At 44.0% G+C, this 19,563-nt stretch overlaps 1 protein-coding gene across 1 annotated transcript in view; it reads right to left on the reverse strand.

Moving 5' to 3' along the window:
• Window positions 1–18,934, reverse strand: part of SPATS1 (spermatogenesis associated serine rich 1) — a 34,004-nt gene extending 15,070 nt beyond the window's left edge. Inside the window, 5 exon segments of the mRNA XM_043510157.1 lie at window positions 422–542; window positions 4,200–4,361; window positions 17,450–17,565; window positions 17,653–17,809; window positions 18,649–18,934. Coding sequence (XP_043366092.1) covers window positions 422–542; window positions 4,200–4,361; window positions 17,450–17,565; window positions 17,653–17,809; window positions 18,649–18,934 — 842 coding nt within the window.
• Between the last annotated feature and the right edge of the window lie 629 nt (window positions 18,935–19,563).

Raw genomic sequence — 19,563 nt, forward strand, 5'->3', positions numbered from 1 at the left:
GATGAACTTCCAACCCTGATATTGTATGAAAAGAGAAATTGGCACATTGCTTATTTGTTAGACCTACTGGGCCTGAATCTCATGTCACTCCATTGATTACAGTGACGCTACTCCTGGTTTTCACTGATTTGAGAGGAAAATTGAAATATTCAAAAATGGCTGGTGATTTTGGATGCCCAACTTGAGACACTTGAAAGGATCATGATGATCAGAAACTGTGGAGCATCCGTTCTCTGAAAATCAGGCCCCTTTAAGCTGTCTCTTGGCCCTTGATTTTCATAATTTTTCACCACTATATATAATCTGTGGTTCCTGTGGGTTTAATTAAATAAGTATCCCACATGACAGTTCTATACTCAGGAATGGTGCGTAATAATTTAATTTTATCAAATAAGAGGTAATATCCAGATTACGAACTTACCACCCAAAGTTCACCACGGGCCTTGTTGATCCAAACTTGTGAAAGTTTCTGCTGTGTTCTGGACAGCTGTAGTTGTTGTCACAGGGGGTTACCATTGTAATGCCATTTCTGTGATCGATTTCTATCTCCATTGTAACAAACAAAATTATAAAAAAATAAGGAATTCCTTCCTTAACAGAAAAGTATGAGAGCTAAATTACATTGACTTAATATCTTGTGGTGTTTATTTTTTATATATACAAAAAATCTCCCACTGACTTCATTTGCTGGGATCCCTAATTGATTTTTGCTCTAAATTGACCCAAAAAGATTGATGGTCTTTGAAAGTTTTGCAACATAATTTTCTGCCATTCTCCTGATGTACCCTTAGCAGGGATACAAGCGGCCCATCTATAATTTAGATCAGAATCAGGATTTATTATGGAGCACTTAATAATAATTAATACCTTACTATATAAATCAGTGTTTAACCATAGCTCTAACCGTGCTTTACAGAAGAGGTAAGCATCATCATCATCCCCATTTTACAGATGGGGTAATTGCGGCACAGAGTTGAAGTGACTTGGCTAAGGTCACCCACCAGGGCAGGTGTAGAGTCTGGTACAGAACCCAGGCCTCCTCAGTCTGCGTCCAACACTATCACCTTTATAGTCACAGGGAACAGCAGATGTTTCCAAAGGCTACCCACCCTGGTCTGTATATGTCTCAACAGCTTGGGCAAGGATGCTGGATGAGGCAGGGGCAGAATTGTCCCTTAGTATTTGTGAAAGATGCTGGACTAAAAACCAAGAGATAAACAGTGGAAGTGCAAGCTTCTATGGTGCATTCGTGTGTCTCAATCCTACTGTGGAGGGATCACTTCCACAAATCTGAGTATATTTCAGTTTCCTAACCATTGAATTTTGGAGAAGTTCATAAATATGAGATTAGAGTGAGAGGTGCAGCATATCTTTTAAAGATAATGATTATGGAAGTTGTGCAACCTTGTACATATCTTCTAGGCAACTCTATGGCCTTCATTCACCACTGACTGCAGCTCATCTCTTAATCAAGGTAGTGCTTCACAAATTCTTTCACACAGGAAGGCAGGGCATACAGTAGCTAGAGGAGCGAATTGGGAATCAGAACTCCAGGGGTTTGTTTCACCACTACATTGCTCCAGTTTTATGCCAGCATAGCGCCATTGATTTCAATAGGCACCAGTCAGTGGAGTTACACCAGCGTTTAAATTCTTTTCCTGACTATACCACTGACTTGCTGCTGTTGTGTCATGATGGGCCAGATCCTCAACTGGGGTAAATCAACATAGCTCCAGTGACTTCAGTGGATCTATGCTGTGTTACCCTAGCCAAGGAACTGGCCCGTAAGTGCGTTGTGCTTCCATTGGCTATCTAATAATGCTTGCCTATATCATAGGTATATTGTGGCAATTAACTAATGTCTATAAAGTACTCTGAGATTCTCGGACCAATGGTGTTATACAAAGCATTACTATTCTTATAGCAACTTGCTCAGAGTTGCAGCTGGAGAGAACCTGCCTGTTATAGTGGCAGGGAAAAAAAACAGACTTAGATTAGTGGCAGCTTAGATCTTCCCTTGTTCTTATGAGGACTAGTCTTGGTGTCCATACTCAGACAAACTGTCATTGACTTCAGTGGGAGCTTTACTTCCATAAAGAATAAGTAAGAAGCTCAGGAATTGTCCCATAGCTCCTTAGTGTCTTCCAAACAAAACTTATCTGTGGCTATAAATGGTATTTCCTGAGAAGGAGATAAAACTAAAATGCAGTTGAAACTGTACCTTTAATTTAGTTCCAGCCTTTTAATTAATCTTTTTAAAACATGGGCAGATTAGAAACAGGATGCTTAGACATAATGACTGGTTGACTCATCAACAATTGGGTTGGCTAAAGAACAGTGCTCCAAGGTTTTAGGCTATCTTGTTCTGTTAGTACCCTCACTGAAAATAGATTTCAAAATGGTACAATGTCTATATTGTTAGTTCCACTACTGCTCATAAATATAAGCTTAATTGTCCATGTCAGATGATATTGTCACATTTAATTATGTAAAATATACAGCATCACTAATTCTTGATTTGAAGAATTTAGTCATTTGGATATATAACACTTCTCTGGGCTGACTATGAAACATACACATTGGCTAAAGTCAACAGTGTCTTTCCGTAAATTTCTATATGATTCACTCTTAACAAATAACAATGCATGGATTTCTAAATCTTTAGCTACTGTTGATTTTAATCAAATAGACGAAGAAGGTAAAAATGCATCTATATACTGTATAAACTGATCTAAACTTGGGCGAGGGAGTTAATTCTAAAAAATGATGCAGTACATATCAATCCAGACAATAGACTGGTGCTCTCAGTCTCTCGCTCTCTATGTATACATACAGTATTTTCCTGTAAGAGTCAGAAATTGAACATGAGAAAAGGAAAGCTAGAGGATATGATCATGATTTTAAGACAGAGGTGGGCAAACTACGGCCTGTGGGCCACATCCGGCCCACGGGACCGTCCTGCCTGGCCCCTGAACTCCTAGCCGGAGAGGCTAACCCCCAGCCCCTCCCCTGCTATTCCCCCTCCCCCGCAGCCTCGGCACGCCGCCAACGCTCTGGCCCGCTGCTCCCATCCAACTTTCATCATTGCTGACTCATCATTGCTGAAATGTACAAGGCGGGCGACGTGGCTGGCTCTGGCCAGGCGATGGGGCTGCGAGCTCCTGCCGCTCTGAGAGGCATGGTAAGGGGGCGGGCAGCGGGGGGCAGGGGTTGAATAAGGGGCAGGGGGTTCCAGGGGGCAGTCAGGGGATGTGGAACAGGGGGGATTGGATAGGTGTGGGAGTCCTGGGGGGCCTGTCAGGGGTTGGGGGTGTGGATAGGGGTTGAGGAAGTCAGGGGACAGGCAGCGGGGGGGTTGGATAGGGGGTGAGGTCCCAGGGGGGTGGTTAGGGTCGGGGGGTCTCGGGAGGGGGCAGTCAGGGGACAAGGAGCAGGGGGGGTTGGATGGGTTAGGGGGTCTGAGGGGGGCAGTCAGGGGGTGGGAAGTGGGAGGGGGTGGGGGCCAGGCCATTTGGGAAGGCACAGCCTTCCCTACCTGTCCTTCCATAGAGTTTCACAATGCCAATATGGCACTTAGGCCGAAAAGTTTGCCCACCCCTGTTTTAAGATATGGCCCAAGATTTTCAAAAGTGACTAACGATTTGTGGTTCCTCCATTTGTGAGTGCCCAACCCAAAACACCTTAAAGGAGACTGATTTTTCTTCAGAAAATGCTCTCAGCCTACCCTCTGAAAATCACAACATTGGGGCACCCCAAATTACTAGTCACTTTTGAAAATCTTAACTTGAATGTCTACGACTTTGCACCCCAATCCACATTTAGACAGGTACATGGTCAGGTTTGCAAAGACTCTGAGTACTCACAATCATAGCTGCTGAGCATCTCTGAAAGATTTTTAAATGTTGGCCTGCTTTAACATCGCATTGTATGTCCTGGGGAAACAGACATTATATAGTCTATCTGAAGCCTGCTGTTTCAGCCATATAGTTCTTGTTTCTCAGACTGGTTATTTAATTTCTCTCATCATTCCAATCTTGATAATGATGCTCATCTATGTTCTTAGACATCCACTTATGCCCCAACAAACCAGCATAGGTTGTGTATTGAACCTGAATTTCCAAGCTTCTAGTGCAATGCACGAATGTTGCCCAAAGTCTTTTAGGATGTTCTAGAGTTAGCAATAGTTTTAGAGCTCGTACCATGTTTTTTTCTTCCCAGACACATTTCTAACATCCTTTCTGATGCAGAGGTTTTGTTTCGGAGGAAGAGACCATTGAAGATGCATCGCTTCCCAATATGATATGTGTGAAGACCAGATCTTGGATAAAAAGTCCATTCTAAGTCTGGGTCCCTCTTGTTTTCTGGAAGAAATGTGAAACATTTAGGGAATAGAGGTGAGTTCACACTTTAAAAGTCCACCTTAAACATTGCTTATTTATTGAATTATTTTGTTAGCTATTCCCTTTAATAATATGAACAACATGCACAGTTACACTAGCTAGTTACATTGATTGCTCTGCCTGTATGTCTTTGTCTATTCTGTGTATTTAGAGTGTAAACTCCTCAGGGCGGGGCTCTCTACTATTCTGTCTTTATACAGTGCCTCGCACAATGGGGCCACGATCTTGGTTGGTCCCTAGGCATTGCTTTAATATATAGATCAATAATAATAGTTATGATAAAATGTGTAAGGGATATCAACACATATAATGTCTAAGGTTACAAACAAAATAATAACTGGTTACGCTAAAGAAGAAATTTCCCAATATGCATCTAATTGCACAATTGTGCATTATTGGGATTTTAAACCTTCCTTTGGAGCATCTGCTGCTGGCCACTGTCAGACTCTGGATTAGATGGACCACAGAAAGTGCCAGATTTAGAGGCAGGCAAACCAGGTGACTGCCTGGGGTACAAGGCTTGGGGGGTGCCAGGCTCTGGGTGCTGTTTTTGTAGTTAGCGACAAAAAGGGAAATAGAATTTTTTGAAGTAAAATGTTTCAGGTACTCCATATGTGGATTCATTTTTCACTAATCTCCTAGAATGTTCTGGACTTTTGTAGAATCTCATGGAACCTTCCAGACTTTCTGAGAATTACATTTTCCTCAAACATCCTAGAATGTTGTCAGCCATGCCCTTGCGAGTATATAAGGGGTGGGGCATCGCCAGTCAGTCAGTAAGATCATAGAATCATAGAATCATAGAATATCAGGGTTGGAAGGGACCCCAGAAGGTCATCTAGTCCAACCCCCTGCTCAAAGCAGGACCAAGTCCCAGTTAAATCATCCTAGCCAGGGCTTTGTCAAGCCTGACCTTAAAAACCTCTAAGGAAGGAGACTCTACCACCTCCCTAGGTAACGCATTCCAGTGTTTCACCACCCTCTTAGTGAAAAAGTTTTTCCTAATATCCAATCTAAACCTCCCCCATTGCAACTTGAGACCATTACTCCTCGTTCTGTCATCTGCTACCATTGAGAACAGTCTAGAGCCATCCTCTTTGAAACCCCCTTTCAGGTAGTTGAAAGCAGCTATCAAATCCCCCCTCATTCTTCTCTTCTGCAGACTAAACAATCCCAGCTCCCTCAGCCTCTCCTCATAAGTCATGTGCTCTAGACCCCTAATCATTTTTGTTGCCCTTCGCTGTACTCTTTCCAATTTATCCACATCCTTCTTGTAGTGTGGGGCCCAAAACTGGACACAGTACTCCAGATGAGGCCTCACCAGTGTCGAATAGAGGGGAACGATCACGTCCCTCGATCTGCTCGCTATGCCCCTACTTATACATCCCAAAATGCCATTGGCCTTCTTGGCAACAAGGGCACACTGCTGACTCATATCCAGCTTCTCGTCCACTGTCACCCCTAGGTCCTTTTCCGCAGAACTGCTGCCGAGCCATTCGGTCCCTAGTCTGTAGCGGTGCATTGGATTCTTCCATCCTAAGTGCAGGACCCTGCACTTATCCTTATTGAACCTCATTAGATTTCTTTTGGCCCAATCTTCCAATTTGTCTAGGTCCTTCTGTATCCTATCCCTCCCCTCCAGCGTATCTACCACTCCTCCCAGTTTAGTATCATCCGCAAATTTGCTGAGAGTGCAATCCACACCATCCTCCAGATCATTTATGAAGATATTGAACAAAACGGGCCCCAGGACCGACCCCTGGGGCACTCCACTTGACACCGGCTGCCAACTAGACATGGAGCCATTGATCACTACCCGTTGAGCCCGACAATCTAGCCAGCTTTCTACCCACCTTATAGTGCATTCATCCAGCCCATACTTCCTTAACTTGCTGACAAGAATGCTGTGGGAGACCGTGTCAAAAGCTTTGCTAAAGTCAAGAAACAATACATCCACTGCTTTCCCTTCATCCACAGAACCAGTAATCTCATCATAAAAGGCGATTAGATTAGTCAGGCATGACCTTCCCTTGGTGAATCCATGCTGACTGTTCCTGATCACTTTCCTCTCCTCTAAGTGCTTCAGGATTGATTCTTTGAGGACCTGCTCCATGATTTTTCCAGGGACTGAGGTGAGGCTGACTGGCCTGTAGTTCCCAGGATCCTCCTTCTTCCCTTTTTTAAAGATGGGCACTACATTAGCCTTTTTCCAGTCATCCGGGACTTCCCCCGTTCGCCACGAGTTTTCAAAGATAATGGCCAAGGGCTCTGCAATCACAGCCGCCAATTCCCTCAGCACTCTCGGATGCAATTCGTCCGGCCCCATGGACTTGTGCACGTCCAGCTTTTCTAAATAGTCCCTAACCACCTCTATCTCTACAGAGGGCTGGCCATCTCTTCCCCATTTTGTGATGCCCAGCACAGCAGTCTGGGAGCTGACCTTGTTAGTGAAAACAGAGGCAAAAAAAGCATTGAGTACATTAGCTTTTTCCACATCCTCTGTCACTAGCTTGCCTCCCTCATTCAGTAAGGGGCCCACACTTTCCTTGGCTTTCTTCTTGTTGCCAACATACCTGAAGAAACCCTTCTTGTTACTCTTGACATCTCTTGCTAGCTGCAGCTCCAGGTGCGATTTGGCCCTCCTGATATCTTTCCTACATGCCCGAGCAATATTTTTATACTCTTCCCTGGTCATATGTCCAACCTTCCACTTCTTGTAAGCTTCTTTTTTATGTTTAAGATCCGCTAGGATTTCACCATTAAGCCAAGCTGGTCGCCTGCCATATTTACTATTCTTTCGACTCATCGGGATGGTTTGTCCCTGTAACCTCAACAGGGATTCCTTGAAATACAGCCAGCTCTCCTGGACTCCCTTCCCTTTCATGTTAGTCCCCCAGGGGATCCTGGCCATCTGTTCCCTGAGGGAGTCAAAGTCTGCTTTCCTGAAGTCCAGGGTCCGTATCCTGCTGCTTACCTTTCTTCCCTGCGTCAGGATCCTGAACTCAACCAACTCATGGTCACTGCCTCCCAGATTCCCATCCACTTTTGCTTCCCCCACTAATTCTACCCGGTTTGTGAGCAGCAGGTCAAGAAAAGCGCTCCCCCTAGTTGGCTCCCCTAGCACTTGCACCAGGAAATTGTCCCCTACGCTTTCCAAAAACTTCCTGGATTGTCTATGCACCGCTGTATTGCTCTCCCAGCAGATATCAGGAAAATTAAAGTCACCCATGAGAATCAGGGCATGCGATCTAGTAGCTTCCGTGAGTTGCCGGAAGAAAGCCTCATCCACCTCATCCCCCTGGTCCGGTGGTCTATAGCAGACTCCCACCATGACATCACTCTTGTTGCAGACACTTCTAAACTTAATCCAGAGACACTCAGGTTTTTCCACAGTTTCGTACCGGAGCTCTGAGCAGTCATACTGCTCCCTTACATACAGTGCTACTCCCCCACCTTTTCTGCCCTGCCTGTCCTTCCTGAACAGTTTATAACCATCCATGACTGTACTCCAGTCATGTGAGTTATCCCACCAAGTCTCTGTTATTCCAATCATGTCATAATTCCTTGACATCACCAGGACCTCCAGTTCTCCCTGCTTGTTTCCAAGGCTTTGTGCATTTGTATATAAGCACTTGAGATAACCTGTTGATCGCCCCTCATTCCCAGTATGAGGCAGGAGCCCTCCCCTCACAGACATTCCTGCCTGTGCTTCCTCCCGGTATCCCGCTTTCCCACTTACCTCAGGGCTTTGGTCTCCTTCCCCCGGTGAACCTAGTTTAAAGCCCTCCTCACTAGGTTAGCCAGCCTGCTGGCAAAGATGTTCTTCCCTCTCTTCGTAAGATGGAGCCCGTCTCTGCCCAGCACTCCTCCTTCATGGAACACCATCCCATGGTCAAAGAATCCAAAGCCTTCTCTCCGACACCACCTGCGTAGCCATTCGTTGACCTCCACGATTCGACGGTCCCTACCCAGGCCTTTTCCTTCCACGGGGAGGATGGACGAGAACACCACTTGCGCCTCCAACTCCTTTATCCTTCTTCCCAGAGCCACGTAGTCTGCAGTGATCCGCTCAAGGTCATTCTTGGCAGTATCATTGGTGCCCACGTGGAGAAGCAGGAAGGGGTAGCGATCCGAGGGCTTGATGAGTCTCGGCAGTCTCTCCGTCACATCACGAATCTTAGCCCCTGGCAAGCAGCAGACTTCTCGGTTTTCCCGGTCAGGGCGGCAGATAGATGACTCAGTCCCCCGGAGGAGAGAGTCCCCGACCACCACCACCCGCCTTCTCCTCTTGGGAGTGGTGGTCGTGGAACCCCCAACCTCAGGACATCGCATCTCATGCCTCCCAACCAGCGGAGTCTCCTTCTGCTTTCTCCCCCCAGACCTATCATCTGGTCCACTCTCCGCATTGGTACCTGTGGAGAGAACATGAAAGCGGTTAGTTACCTGTGTCTGTGTTACTGGAACCCGGACATTCCGCTTACCTCTTCTGGAGGTCACATGTTGCCAAGCTTCTTCACTGGCCTCTTGGCTCCTCTGTGCAACCTGCTCTATATCTTTAGAGCTTTGTGCCCCTAGAAGGCTATCCTGAGTTTGGTCCAGAAAATCCTCAGTCTCTCGTATACAACGCAGGGTTGTATAAGATATAAGAACAAACTGAAGTGAAGTGAGAGCCCAACTGCGATATTGTGAACTTTGTTTTATTGTGTAATTATGAAAGTGGAAGTGTGTTTTAAGACTTGAAGAGTGTAAGTAGCAACTAATAATGGACATATTTAATGAGATGCCAGAGATATCTATCGAACCCCTATCTTTACAACTATATAAAAGAAATACTGTTTCCTAAACTCTGCTGATATTGATTGTATTTTGAATGGGACAGGCAAAATCAAGGAGATGAAATTTCCAATAAATGAACAGAAGCGACACTTCTCAAAGTAACACTGCGAAAGAATGCTTGAGAATGGTGAGAAAATGAATCGGCATTTACTAGTTTACTCGAAATCAATTGACAAAGTGTTCTGTTCTTGTTGCAAAATATTTGACAAGAATGCCAAATCGTTGCTTGCTCTTTCCAGGTACAATGACTGGCATTACTTGGCTGATGCTCTCAAGCAACATGAAAAGTCATCCGACTACTTCATGGCCTCCAAATGGATGGAGGTCAAGTCCAGGCTCAAGCTGAATAAATGCATAGATGTAGAAAACAAGTGCATTATTAATGTAGAAACCCAGCACTGGAGGAATGTGCTCAAGTGTCTGATCTCAATTACCCTCTTCCTTTCAAAGACTAATTCGGCTTTCCGGGGTTCATCAGATAAGTTGTTCACTGAACATAATGGTAATTTCCTTGGTTTGGTAGAGCTCCTTGGGAAATACGAAAATGTCATGAGTATGTATGTTGAGTAGTTCGTAAAGAAGCTATCGACCATTGCTGCAGCAAAACAATTCAAAACAAATTGATTAATCTGACGACAACGAAGATGCTTGATAATGCATTGATGCAGCTTGGCAAAGCAAAATACTATGCTGTAATAATGGACTGCACTCCCGAAATTAGTCACAGTGAAAAGATGTCATTTATAAGATTTGTTGACGATGAGGATGGCTGTAAAGTAAAGGAACACTTTATCTGCTTCTAGTCTGTGAATGACCCTACTGGATAAGGCCTAACAGAACTGTTTATGAACGCTTTGAATGAGAATAAAATAAAGCTTCAGGACTACCGCGGCCAAGGCTATGATAACAGTGTGAACATGAAGGGAAGAAACAGTGGCATCCAGGCAAGGATCCTTGTGCTGAATCCAAGAGCTTTCTTCATGCCTCGTGACTGCCATTGCCTCAACCTGGTTGTGTCAGATGCAGCGTCATCTTCTTTAGATTCAGTATCTCTCCTTGGAGTACTGCAAAGAATATATGTTCTGTTTCATAGATACTAAGGTCAGAAGGGACCATTCTGATCATCTAGTCCAACCTCCTGCACAACGCAGGCCACAGAATCTCACCCACCCACTCCTACGAAAAACCTCACCTATGTCTGAGCTATTGAAGTCCTCAAATCGTGGTTTAAAGACTTCAAGGAGCAGAGAATCTTCCCTCAGGTGACCCTTGCCCCATGCTACAAGGAAGGCGAAAAACCTCCAGGGCCTCTTCCAATCTGCCCTGGAGGAAAATTCCTTCCCGACCCCAAATATGGCGATCAGCTAAACCCTGAGCATATGGGCAAGATTCACCAGCCAGATACTACAGAAAATTCTTTCCTGGGTAACTCAGATCCCATCCATCTAATATCCCATCTCAGGGGATTAGGCCTATTTACCCTGAATATTTAAAGATCAATTAATTACCAAAATCACATTATCCCATCATACCATCTCCTCCATAAACTTATCGAGTAGAATCTTAAAGCCAGATAGATCTTTTGCCCCTTGGAAAGCTATTCCAAAACTTTACTCCTCTGATGGTTAGAAACCTTCATCTAATTTCAAGTCTAATCTAATTTCAAATCTAAATGTGTTTTCAGCATCAATATCAGGTGGAAGATCATCACGGACAATGTTACAAATTTGACCATGAAGCCACTAAGGGACACTTGCTGGAAGAGCCGCATTGACAGTGTAAGGCCAGTGAGGTACCAAGTGACTGAGGTTTACTAGTGCAGTCAAGTAAAGCCAAGGCTGGAATCCAATACTAGGCACAAAGCCTGGCAAACCAGATAACTGACTTCAAATTTCTAATCTCAATTGGCACGATATCCTGTTCCAAGTAACTTTGTAAGCAAGGCATTACACACTCAATCAATGGACATCACGACTGCTGTTACTCTGATGCGAAGCTGCCTTGATTTTGTTGTGGCCTACAGAGAGAACGGATTTGAAGATGCCAACACTGCTGCCAAAGAAATGGTTGAAAACTTAGGAGTTGAGCCTGTCTTTAAGGAAACTCATATTCATTGGAAGAAGAGACAGTTTGGTTACAAAAGCAGAGATGAGGTGATGGGAAGCTCAGAAGGAAAATTCAAGGGGGAGTTTTTTTACTCGCTCATTGATACTGCTCGAGTGTCCATTTTGCTACACAAGAAGTACTCTCCACTCCAAGTTCTCCAATTCATTCATGATACACAGCTGAAGGACACTTTTCCTAATGTGTGGGTAGCTTTGAGGATTCTGATCACGCATCAGGCCACCGTCGTGAGTGGTGAGCACAGCTTTTTGAAGCTCTGGCTCATTAAAACGTGTCTTGAATCGACAATGGCTGATGAGAGACTGACATCACTTGCTATTTTATTGCTTGAAAAGTCTTTGCATCTCTCTGATGCTGTGCTTCAGTTCACGAGGGCAAAGGCAAGAAAAGCGACCTTTTGAACTAAAGGACTAGGATTAACATTCTAAGGCTGTACCTATTGTAACGTTATTTAATACTGGTCCACCCAATGTAGGTGCACAGTTCAATTTCTTGAGCTTAATACATTTCAGATATTCTTAAAATCAAAAACTTTCTATAAGCCTAGAGGAAATGATTTTTTTTATTTGCTCATATATCGCATGAATAAATACACATTTACAGATTCTAGCGTGCAAATTTATAATTTTATGTGACAGGGATAAATCATTCATGCAAATTGTGTATCAAAGTCCTGAAATAGGCTACCAATACAATAAAAAAATAAGGTAGTCAAAAGTTTAACAAATGGAGGAGTGGCGGGGGGCTGAAGACACTCCTTGTCTGGGGCACCATTTGGTTTAGGGACAGTCCTGACCACAGATCTGATCTCATACAGCTGTTGCCATGTTTCCATGTAAATTATGCACCACTGTTGTCCCAACCCAATTTCAGAGAATGGAAGGTTAATATTAAGAGGGATCTGGATAAATATGAATTGACTTTACATCTTAGCCTCTTAAAGTTAGCTTCATAAGCTATTATAGCAACTCACCAAATATTAAATGGCCTAAGCAGTCATTCCCATCTGACTTTCAGCTCTGCCACTGTTCAGACTAGCAGAGTAAACAATAATTTCATAATCCCATGCTGAATTCTCTGCTTCCCTCTCCTGTGTCTTGAAATGTCTCTCACTTTCTTCAAACTCCTCCTCAAAGCTCCCTTCTTTCAGTTAGCTTTCAGGCACTTTCGTGTTATTCAGTGGCAAAAAAACTACATTAATGCAGAGTTAAGGTTGGTTGGTGGTATGTTGTCCCTTGTAGAATATTGAGTTGATCAAAATTCTAACTTCTGAAACCAGGAAATTCACAGTAAAGGTTGCCCATGCAACCTTAACTCTGCCCTCTTTCAGCAATGCTCCAATACGTCCCATTAACACATGTACCTTTACGCTGCCTACCTCATCGTTGCTAAAATGTACAAGCTCTTCACCTCCTTTACAACCCATTCACTCTCACTCAGAGGATTCCATCTAATACTATTAAAGAACAAAGAGGAAAAAAAGGTCTCCCCCACTCCCACCTGATATAACAAAAGTTTGGTTAGACCAGCTGCTGCCTATTCTGCTGTGGTTTTGGTTTAGCCTGACCAAAAGAAGAAAGAGGGGAGATATGATTGCTCTCTCTAAATATATAAGTGGGATAAATACCAGGGAGGGAGAGGAATTATTTAAACTCAGTATCAATGTGGACACAAGAACAAATGAATATAAACTGGCCATCAGGAAGTTTAGACTTGAAATTAGGCAAAGGTTTCTAACCATCACAGGAGTGAATTTCTGGAACAGCTCCAAGGGGAGCAGTGGAGGCAAAAGACATATCTGGCTTCAAGACTAAGCTTGACAAGTTTATGGAGGGGATGGCATGATGGGATAGCCTAATTTTGGCAATTAATTTATCTTTGACTATTAGCGGTAAATATGCCCAATGGCCTGTGATGGGACACTAGATAGGGTGGGATCTGAGTGACTACAGAGAGTTCTTTCCTGGGTGTCTGGCTGGTGAGTCTTGCCCACATGCTAAGGGTTTAGCTGATCGCCATATTTGGGGTCGGGAAAGAATTTTCCTCCAGGGCAGATTGGCAGAGGCACTGGGGATTTTTTTGCCTTCCTCTGCAGCATGGGGCACAGATCACTTGCTGGAGGATTCTCTGCACCTTGAAGTCTTTAAACCACAATTTGAGTACTTCAATAGCTCAGAAATAGGTCAGGGGTTTCTTACAGGAGTGGGTGGGTGAGATTCTGTGGCCTGCGTTGTGCAGGAGGTCAGACTAGATGATCATAATGGTCTAGTCTGACCTTAAAGTCTATGATTCTGTGTTCACAGTAAACCTCTCCATAAAATAAAAACATGTTCTATTATAACAGAGACACCCGGAGTGGGCTAAGGACCCCCATATCCTGGCTCAGATGAGTGGGGCAGAGAAGGGACTCAGACACCCATAGAAATGTAAGAGCCCCCCAGATATGGGCACTCACAGGAGGGGAGCATGTGGGGCTGTTACCCTTACCCCTATTCTTCCCCAGTCCCCTGTCACTTATCCCCACGCCTCCCTTCCCAGTATTCCACCTCTCCACTACCCTTAGCACCGTCACCTGAGCCCCCAACCTTTCTCCTCACCCCTACCACCCATCCCCATTAATCCCCCTTCCTATAAGCCCCCTTCCCTTGCCAGAGCCCCAAACCCTCTCCCCCTACTCTCTTATTCCTTCACCCACTAATACTCCTCCCATCCATGGAAGCATTCACATGTCTAATATTTTACCCAAATATTTTGATTACATTCCCCCCAGTATACAATTGCCAACTATGATTCACAAATTGTTGCAACCTTCAGCCACCCAGGCCAAATCTTTCTTGGTTTTAGGTGGGGTCTTGTCATTAACTTATCCTTAGTTTTGTTAATTGAAGGGTGAATTCATTGAGCCATCAATATCAATGCGTTCTGTGATTCCATCAATCATAAGTACCTCTCAGTTTAACAATACAGGGCAGCAGAAGGAAAACAGCTTCTTTTGGCCAGATGTGTAACCCAAATCTGGGTCACTCATGCTACCCCACGCCCCTATGAGGCAATCCAGATTTCAAAGCAATGGAAGCATCTCTAGCTCTGAGCAAAAATAAAACACAAACAAAACAGATCAGCAGGTTACCTGTCTTCAGCACCCAGACACCCAGCTCCCAATGGGATCCAAACCTCAAATAAATCCATTTTACTCTGTAAACTCAGGGTAAATTCGTCAATTGTTCACCCTCTATATCACTGATAGAGAGATATGCACAGCTGTGTGCTCCCCCAGGTATTAATCACTTACTCTGGGTTTATTAATAAACAAAAGTGATTTTATTAAGTATAAAAAGTAGGGTTTAAATGGTTTTTCAAGTAATAGCAGCCAGAACAACATAAGTCACAAAGCAAAATAAAACAAAACACACAAGTCTAAACCTAATACATTAAGAAACTGATTACAGGTAATATCTCACCCTCAAAGATGTTCCAATAAGCTTCTTTCACAGACTAGATTTCTTCCTAGTCTGGGCCCAATCCTTTCCCCTGGTACAGTCTTTGTTAGATCCAGCAGACATCTCAGGTGATAAGCAGGGGTTTCTCATGACTGACAGCCCCTTTTGTCCTGCTCCACCCCTTTGTATAGCTTGGGCAGAAGGCGGGAATCTTTTGTCTCTCTGGATCCCCAACCCTCCTTCTAAAGGGAAATGTACCAGATTTAAGATGGATTTCATTATCAGGTGACATGGTCACATGTCACTGTAAGACCCCTAGTCTCCATTCCCCATGGGCTGGCCCACACATACACAGGAAGGCTTTCAAGTAACTAGGGCCATTTACATTTGTTTCTGGAGCACTCTTAATGGCCTCCACTTAATATGTTTACATAGTGATATAAGTTTATAGCTTATTCTCTTAACTCCAGATATAGAAATAATACATGCAAACAAGTAGGATGAACACACTTAGTATATTACAAGCTTTCTAATAACACCATACAAAGAGTATTTAGCGTAAAGCATATTCCAGTTATGTCATATTCGTAAGCATACTTCCATAAAGCATATGGAATGCAATGTCACAAAACATCCTAGAGATTTTTTGAAAAATAATTATATTTTTTATCCCAAATTTGGTTCACTAACCCTACTCCGCCCCCTCCTAAGGCACACCAATTTTCAAAGGAATCCAGTAAGTGTGTCAATTTTAGGGGACTTTGAATTGTCAACCTGATTGCCAGCCTGTCAGCCTGACTAACCTGATTGCCTTCTATGATGAGATAACTGGCTCTGTGGATATGGAGAAAGTGGTGTACATGATATATCTTGACTTTAGCAAAGCTTTTGACATGGTCTCCCACAGTATTCTTGCCAGCAAGTTTAAGTATGGATTGAATGGACTATAAGGTGGATAGAAAGCTGGCTAGATTGTCGGGCTCAGCGGGTAGTGTTCAATGGCTCAGTGTCTAATTGGCAGCTGGTATCAAGCAGAGTGCTGGGATGGGATGGATTGCACCTCAGCCAGTTCGCAGATGACACTAAGCTGAGGGGAGAGGTAGATATGCTGGAGGGTAGGGATAGGGTCCAGAGTGACCTAGACAAATTGGAGGATTGGGCCAAAAGAAATCTGATGAGGTTAAATGAGGACAAGTGAAAAGTCCTGCACTTAGGATGGAAGAATCCCATGCACCGCTACAGGCTGGGGACTGAATGGCTAAGCAGCAGTTCTGCAGAAAAGGACCTAGGGGATTACAGTAAGGGGGGATTTGATAGCAGCCTTGAACTACCTGAAGGCAGGTTCCAAAGAGGCTGGAGCTCGGCTGTTCAGTGGTGGCAGATGACAGGACAAGAAGCAATGGTCTTAAGTTGCAGTGGGGGAGGTCTAGGTTGGATATTAGGAAAAACTATTTCACTAGGAGAGTGGTGAAGCACTGGAATGGGTTACCTAGAGAGGTGGTGGAATCTCCATCCTTAGGGGTTTTTAAGGCCTGGTTTGACAAAGCCCTGGCTGGGATGATTTATTTGGGGGTCGGTCCTGCTTTGAGCAAGGCGTTGGACAAGATGACCTCCTGAGGTCTCTTCCAACCCTAATAGTCTATGATTCTATGAACCTTTAAACAGAAGCTGTGACACAACCTTAAGTATAATAGCACTCCTGTGTCACTATAATTTGCTCACTGTCTTGCATCTGATTATACCAACCAAAAATAAACAAACCCCTCTCCTGAAATATGTAACTTACAAACAAGATTATCACAGAAACAAAATGAATCATTGGACCTTGCTACAAGGATGCTCGATTCCTGCACCTTATTCTACTGCTATCTCCTTTGCTTCCTATCCCTCATTTTGACCTGCTAGATGTCTATTTTTCACCATCCAGATTTTGGCCTCAACTTTCTGGATGCAGGGATTTGGGTTGGATTTTCAAATGAGCCTATGTGGTTTAGGAGCTTTGCCGTTTTCCTAAGTCTCTTAAGTGCTTTTGAAAATCCTAACTCATGTTTTCTTGCTTGTCTGCATAATCAATAATAATTCATCGTGACTGGCAAGGGAAGAACCAGAATTTGTTTCTCATGTGGTGCAAATGGGGGAGTCAGTGGAAGCACTCAAAGGAGAGAGCGACGTGATTGAAGCAATGAGTTAGGAAGATGATGTTGGCTAAGTGGTACAAGATTGCAGTACTTACGCCCAAAAGAGGAGGTTGCAGTAGACAAGGCATGAGATGATGAGCATTCAGCGCTTTGGCAGGTTAGGCAGAGAGAAAAGCTGAATCATTTAAGGAAAATGTGACATGATTTGGATACAGCCTGAAGTCTAGAGAAAGCAACGTCACAAATGACACCCAGGTTACAGGCCTGAGTGACTGGGAAGAGGGTGGTACTGTCAGGGACGAAGAGACAAGAAGTTTGGAAGGAAGATGAGTTCATTTTTGACTATATTCAGACTGGTAAAACTGGTGTGAGATCAGCAGTAGGCTGTGTCTGTGTATGAAATAACACCTGAACAGAGCCGAGATACATTCTGCCCTGCAAGTAAATTATCTTTTCCTGTTTTTCTTTACAATTTACTCAAATGTGGGAGATTGCTGAAATCTGATCTTACCAGGAGGTGTAATAAACTGATGAGTTTCAGTTGCTGATTTAATTTCAGGTAGTGGAGCATCAGCGCATTGAGAGGAAGATGACAAGGGAAGCCTGGACTTCAGGTGAAGGTCCTGGCTAATCAAAAATAAAAGAGACGAGAGCAGCTATTTCCTAGTAATCACTGGAGCAATTATGATTAAGATCTGCTAATTTTGCACATACTCAGAACAAGAGGGCTCTGTAGAGTGGATAGAAGGTTGGCTGAGACTGTCTTGACTTGCACTGTCATGGGCTGCGTGGCGATGTTCATTAAGTCCGTTGAATTTCATTGCATGGCCGCTGAGTTTGGGAAGGTGGGCAGGCTTGCTGACTTGAGACCCTGTAATACGTATCTGATCTCTAACCACTACTTTTAGAGAGGCTGCAACAATTTCAAAACTCACTTCCTGTTTGGCAGTAGAGTTTGCATAGTAAAATGGGCCTGATGGTCCTCTGACTTTGTCAATGGGATTACAGCAGGGTAAAACTACAGTAAATGAGAAGAGAATCAGACCCACTGTCTTTAAATTTTTCCTAATAGTTAATCTATTGTTTTCTAGCTGATCCTGGAAGCTTTTGCTGTTCACATACACCAAAATACCTTCTACCAACCCAAGAATATATCTGCAGCCTTGAGTATTTTCTTTCATCAAGATTTCATCCTCTAAAGTCCTTCTTAACAAGACCTGTAATTGCAACTAGAATTATAACCCCTAGGCAGCTGCTAGGTCTGGTTTCTAAAAAGTTTATCCTGTGTGCTTTCCTGGATTGAAAACAATCCCAAATTTACACAAGGCAGGGGAATCAAATCTCATTTCTGATTTTTGCAACATCCTGCCACCAACCTAGTGAACTTTATTTTCAGTGGTCTTTTGCAGACCCCTTAATCATAGTCTGCAGACAATGAAAACACTGGTTTAGTAAAGGAGACCCTGAGTTCAGAACCCATCAGTTCTTCTGTTCTCTTAAATTAATTGTGAGCTGCTCAGAGCAGGGACCATGTGTGCTTTGTACAGTGTCCAGGACAACGTGGTCTAGATCCTGAATGGGGCCTTTGGATGCTACCATCAATAAAAATAATACATAAAATAATAATCCTGGGGCTACACAACTGTGATGTGATTTTGCCCTAAAGGACAAATACAAATACCCGTTTTTCCCTACTTCCCTAAACATTACCATACTCATCACCTTGTGACACAGAGCTGCCCTCTGGTTTCTCCATGGTACCTCCCTCGTCTGCGGTGAACTGCATGCTATTCCCAGAAGGCGTGGTGCTCCCACCACATCTCTGTGACACCCAGGTCACTCTGGGGTCTTGGGGTCTCCAGAGACCAATGTGCAGGAGGAGTGGGAGTGGAGACTCAGTGCTAATTATGCCAGCTGAAACAGCTTATTGTGTTGTCTCTTGGGTGTCCAGGAAACGGGAGATACCAAACTCTCCTAAATAAGGGGGTGATCTCATGAGTCTTCTCCCCCATGCCTACCCCACGCACCAGTTTATTGTGGAATCTCGCAGCAGTGGTGGATTTGCGGGCTCAGAGACAGAGCCTGTTCATGTTGCCTACCACCCTGCCCCCAGAAAGAGGCTGGGACCCACATGGTGTGCTAGGTGCCATGTAGTGTCATGAGTTTATGAATGAATGACTTAACCCTACTGCTTGACCTGCCCCTTCCCTGGCTAAGCAGTGTCCTTGCTTGAGCCTTCTCCAGTGGACGAGGACAGGGGCTGATACTGAGAAGGTGTGGGCCAGGGTTACAGTCGGAACTGAGGGGTAAGAAACTGACATGTCTGTGTTTGGTGTGAGGAGTTGGGAAGTTCTGAGGGCAGTAGCCAATCAGAGCAGAGGGATTTGTAGTAGCCAGTCAGAGCAGAGGGGTGAAAGGATGGAGAGCACATTTCAGGTTACTATTAAAAGGATCATACAAGGTTAACTCAGTAACAACCATAACCTGGGCTAATTAAACTCTGGAAGGCAGCAGAGTTCGGGATACTGTTATTAATTTGAAACCCAGAACAATCCACCTTATTTCATTTAATAGTTAATAAGTACTGTTGTTGTTCACTTATATTGTTGTAGATTTGCAGATTCC

Source organism: Dermochelys coriacea, chromosome 3 (assembly GCF_009764565.3).
Source record: "Dermochelys coriacea isolate rDerCor1 chromosome 3, rDerCor1.pri.v4, whole genome shotgun sequence".
NCBI classification, from domain to species: Eukaryota; Metazoa; Chordata; order Testudines; family Dermochelyidae; genus Dermochelys; species Dermochelys coriacea.